Raw genomic sequence first — 5283 nt, forward strand, 5'->3', positions numbered from 1 at the left:
TAGTAGCTTTTTTTTTTTTTTAATAGAGTTGAGGTCTCACTATGATGCCCAGGATGGTCCTGAACTCCCTGGGCTCAAGTGATCTTCCTACCTCAGCCTCCCAAAGTGCTGTAATTACAGGCATGAGCAACCATGCCAGGCCTCTTTTAGTAGTTTTATAATTTCAGGTCTTATGTTTAAGTCTTCAATCCATTTTGAGTTGATTTTTTATACGGTGTAAGATTCAGTCTCATTCTTCTGCATGTGGATATACTGTTTTCCCAATACCATATATTGAAAAGACTGGGATTCTAAACCACCACCAATCCCTTGTAAAATATCTGCCTCTCTAAAGGTATCTCCACTCATTATTCAAACATTTCATTGCATGAGAACTGGGATCCTTTTAGCTTCCTGAGTCAGTACATTTGGGCATGATTCTCTCTTTATTTACAGAACCATAAAGGCCTGTGGTATACAGCTGTACACTCATATCCACATATTGCATGCACATACATGCATAAGCACATGTGCAACCCACAATTTCTATAGACACAGAATCCCCTAAAACAAATTAGAAATCAAACATACAACTTTCTAGGCTTAGGGGCCTCTTGGGCTTTATGAAGTGTCATTTCTTCATTGCTTTAAAGCACTGGCTCTCAAAGTTTGATCCCTGGACCAGCAGCATCAGCATCATCTGGAAATTTGTTAGAAATGCACGTTCTTGGGCCCCAGCTCATACCTCAGTCAGAAACTCTGGAGGTAGAACCCAGAAATCTGGGTTTTAATGAGCTCTCTAGTAGATTCTACTGCCGACCCAATCTTGAGAGCTGCTGATCTAAAGAAAGCACTGCAGTATCTTTTTCTGAGGAGCACATAGTAAATCCTCACGATGAGCCTCAATTATAATGGACAATTCAGAATAAATACCCTTGTATACATCCTACCCTTTGCACTCTAGACTTCCACTCTGCTTTCTCCTTCTTCCAAAGAGTAAATGTGCTTTTATCTGCTTTTAGGTCTAGACAAACTGAAGGGCAACACATCCTTTGTGAACATGGACCTCTCTCTGGTGGTAGAGTGCATGGACCACGCTCTAACAAGTCTTTTCCCTAAGACTCACTATGCTGCTGGAAAAGATGCCAAAATTTTCTGGATACCTCTGTCTCACATGCCAGCAGTCTTGCAAGACTTTTTATTGTTGAAACAGAAAGCAGAGCTGGCTAATCCCAAGGCAGTGTGATTCAGCTGAGGACAAATGCCTGCTCCAGGCTATGAGATTGGCTGATTTCAAGAGCACATCTCCTTTTCTCCTTACCTGCTCCAACCTGGACTCGTTTAGATTGTGCTTGTTTGGATTACAAAACAGAGTCCCGCCATTGCTGGAGGTGTCCCAGGGTCCCTGCTCAAGTTTTCTCTGAAAAGAAGAACTGGAATGGTACATCACATAGGCAAGTCCTGCCCTGTATTTAGGCTTTGTCTGCTTGGTATGACATAAGGGAAATGGAAAGACTTGCCCATTCAAAATGATCTTCACCGTGGCCTGCCCCATGCTCATGGTCCCCAGCATTTAGAGTAACTTGTGGATGTTGAGTAACATCTCTTATCTAAATATTAAAGATGAGTCAAACATTTTCGTGAGTGGATAGAGATGTTCTGTTATCTTGCTGAAAATGCCTCTGAAGGACTGAAACTCAGTCCTGATAAGCTTTGAAAAGGACAGGAAAACAAAGGGTGATCAAACATTGTGTGACACTGGCCTAAGCTAAGGGCAGCAGTAAAACACTAGATAGAACTGCAAAGAGAAATAAAGAAAAATATGGGAAAAGGAATAAGAGGACTGTAAACAAGAATACATACATAAAATATATGTGCCTTTGTTACATAGATGTTATATATAAATTATAATATAAATTATATATAATATATGATATATATACAAAAATTACATATATAATAATTACATGTATAATTTATACATACACATACATATATATATTCATATATATGGAGAGAGACTCCCCGACACTCAGACAAGCCTTCCTAGAAGGAGCTATGGAGGATGAACATCCTATTCAAGGCCACTGAGAACACCGATGCACACAGTTTTCTGGTGGAAAAATATTATGACATAGTAACTAATCATTCCAAAAGAAGAAAAATGTAGGCCAATTGGTTTATTCTGGTGATTGTAAAAGTAACAAGACCCAGACTATGTGGCATAACTTATACCTGAGAGGGCTGGAAATCCTGCATTTGAGGTGTCTTTCAAGCCCCATGAAGATATAGAGCTGAATAAAAAGGCTCTCTTTAGCCTACAGTTACGGTGGGATTAGACCTGCATCTTGCTTCTATTCATGGTTCTAAACTGACCCTGGGCCCACACCCCATCCAAAAGAAAGAGTTCCCTAAATAGGTGTTTGTTGATTCCAGCAGCCAGAACCACTCACAAATGTTTGTAGAATATTTATAAGAAGAAGCCTGCAGTGGCACAATGCAACATTTTTTGCATAATAATATGGTGTAAAAGAGCTAGAGAAATTAGCTAATGCACATGTGGAAGTGTGCACGCACCCACAGACACACACATGCATATACACACATGCTTAACATATTGCAAAGAAAGTTTGCCTGTAATCCCAGCAGGCCAAGGCAGAAGGATTGCTTGAGCCCAGGAGTTCAAAACCAGCCTGGGTAATATAATGAGATCTTGTCTCTACAAAAAATAAAAACTTAGCTGGGCATGGTAGCATGCATCAGTAGTCCCAGCTACTTCAGAGGCTGAAGTGGGAGGATCACCTGAGCCAGGAGGTTGAGGCTGCACTGAGCTGTGATCATGCCACTGCACTCCAGCCTGGAAGACAGAGCAAGACCTTGTCTCAAAATTAAGAAAATATATTTAATATCTGCTGCTTGAAATCATGTCCAGTTGAAGGTATTAGTAATTCTATTCATCTTTAATCACCTTTCTAGAAATATCTGCTTATAAGGTAATTTTTTCCTTTCAAGTTTACAACATATCGGTGACTGAAAAATAAAATTACAAATGGTGTTAATCCACTTGGACATACATTTCATAATTGTGGAGCAGGATACACTCATCCTTCTTGCATCAAAATGAAAAACAATTACAGAAAGAATGAGATGGAAGAATTCTCAGGCAAAGTTAGCTAACCTGCCTGCGTGGGAAGTCATCCCCATCTTGGACCCAGCCCCAGAGACAGCCACATGTAGATCTCTGGTTTCTTCTTGCTGCAGTTAACCACCCCACAGTCTGTCCTTGGAGGTGAAGTTCACCAATGTTGTTTGCTGGGGCCCCTCCTCACCTTCAATTCACATCTTGGCTTCATTTCACTGCTTTAGAATCCTTGACATGCTGCTCCCTGACTTTCCAGACCTCCCACGGCTGCCAAGATGTTTAGAATCTGAAGGAACTTTCTTTGCCTAACTTCCAACCACTTCAGCCGTATTCTTGGGCCTCTCTAATTGTGTTACTTCCTTTGTTTTGCCTTGACCTGAATTCTTTGTTCATTCCTTCCAGTAGCTACAATTTGTAACTCCCTGTTTCATCCCACCAAAAAATTCTCTCCTTAGGAACAAATGTCACCAGCATGATATTATTGCAAAATAATACCAGATATATTCATGTAAGCAAATTTTAAAGGTTTTTAAAATAAATGAGAAGGTGGGGTGCTGGGAGCATAGAGGCAGAAGTCTCTACAGAGGCACAAGACCTGTGTGGTAGGGAGAAAGGGACGGATGAGCGTATCAGTCACAGTATCAGGCATCTTTGGCGTGGGTTCCTAGACTTCTCTCCATCTTACCATAATCACTTCTAATTCACTGCTCTTTTGGGAGAAATACCCATCCAATTTTTATCTGTAAATATTTGAGGAAACATATTTTGACTATGATAGACATTCTTCAAAGCACTGGCCTATAATAAGGAACATAATGGATGCAATTCCTTCCTTCCTAGAGCCTTTTGGATATAATCCAAGGCTAAGGCCAATACTCAGGAAGGCTTAGAGGGCCTTCTCTAGGGATGCGTGGTCAAAATGAACACAGACGTTGTCCTCCACCACATCTAGCTTGAAGCATTTTTCCTCACTTAGTTTGGAGAGACCAAGAGAACCTCCCAAACCCTCCATCTGATCTGATCCAAACATCCAAGTGTGTCCTTCATCTGGGCGTCCACAACACATTCCAATCTGGAGTTGTTATCTTACCCACCCCACAGATGTTTTCCCAGTCCAGCACCAACTATTGTCAATTTCATCTCCACAGGGATCTGGAGTCTGTCTACTTCTCTTCACCTCCAGTGCGATCACATGTTCAAGCTGCCGTCAGCTCTTGTGTCTACTACAGCATCTCCACCCTTGTGCACCATCAGTGACTTCTCCTCATTGCAGTCAGAATTATTCAAAATTAAAATCCAATCATTCTACTCTTTCTGTCGCTGCTTTCTTAAAATCTTCAACGTGTTCCCTTTGCACTTTGGCTGAAGACTAAAATGTATGATGTGAACCCTATTGCCCCATACTCCTCACTAGCCTCACTTTATAGCACTATTCTCTGCACTTGGCCCCCTCAGCACCTTTCCCACGCTTCTCCCTGGAAAGTTCCATCTTACCTGGCTTTCTAGTTTCTTTGTCCTGCAGATCTCAACCACATTCTCAGGGAAGCCCATGCAGTTTCAAATTCTGACCACCAGCTCTTTATCCAGGTAGGTTCCCATCTCGTACACTCTCACTGCGCCCTGTAATTTGCTTCAGGAGTCTCATCACAGTCTGTAATTATACATGCATATGGTTAGTTAATATTGGTCTCCTGAATCATATCGTAAGCTCCATGAAATCAGGAATAATGATGCTTTGCTTATCTGTGTATTCCCTTACCTAGGACATCATTGGCACACAGATCAATGTTCAATAGACATTTGTTGAATGAACACAAAAATTAGTCTGGATTAGTCTTTCTAACTAAGGGTCAATTTATTACTCAAGATCAAGCTGGTCAGGTGCAGTGGCTCATGCCTGTAATCCCAATACTTTAGGGGGCCAAGGCAGGAGGATCACTTCCAAACAAACCTGAATGACACAGAGAGGCCCCATCAACAAAAACAAATTTAAAAAATAAAAATTAGGCCGGGCGCGGTGGCTCAAGCCTGTAATCCCAGCACTTTGGGAGGCCGAGGCGGGTGGATAACAAGGTCAAGAGATCGAGACCATCCTGGTCAACATGGTGAAACCCCGTCTCTACTAAAAATACAAAAAATTAGCTGGGCATGGTGGCGCGTGC

General features: G+C 41.6%; 1 protein-coding gene across 1 annotated transcript in view; it reads left to right on the forward strand.

The window, feature by feature from the left end:
* DHRS9 (dehydrogenase/reductase 9) overlaps positions 1-1616 on the forward strand; it is a 26622-nt gene extending 25006 nt beyond the window's left edge. The window contains exon 5 of the mRNA XM_017517347.1: positions 1002-1616. Coding sequence (XP_017372836.1) covers positions 1002-1225 — 224 coding nt within the window. The 3' untranslated portion in view covers positions 1226-1616. The remainder of the gene's footprint in view (positions 1-1001) is intronic.
* Positions 1617-5283: the final 3667 nt, after the last annotated feature.

Source organism: Cebus imitator, unplaced genomic scaffold (assembly GCF_001604975.1).
Source record: "Cebus imitator isolate Cc_AM_T3 unplaced genomic scaffold, Cebus_imitator-1.0 Scaffold628, whole genome shotgun sequence".
In the NCBI taxonomy this organism is placed as follows: domain Eukaryota; kingdom Metazoa; phylum Chordata; class Mammalia; order Primates; family Cebidae; genus Cebus; species Cebus imitator.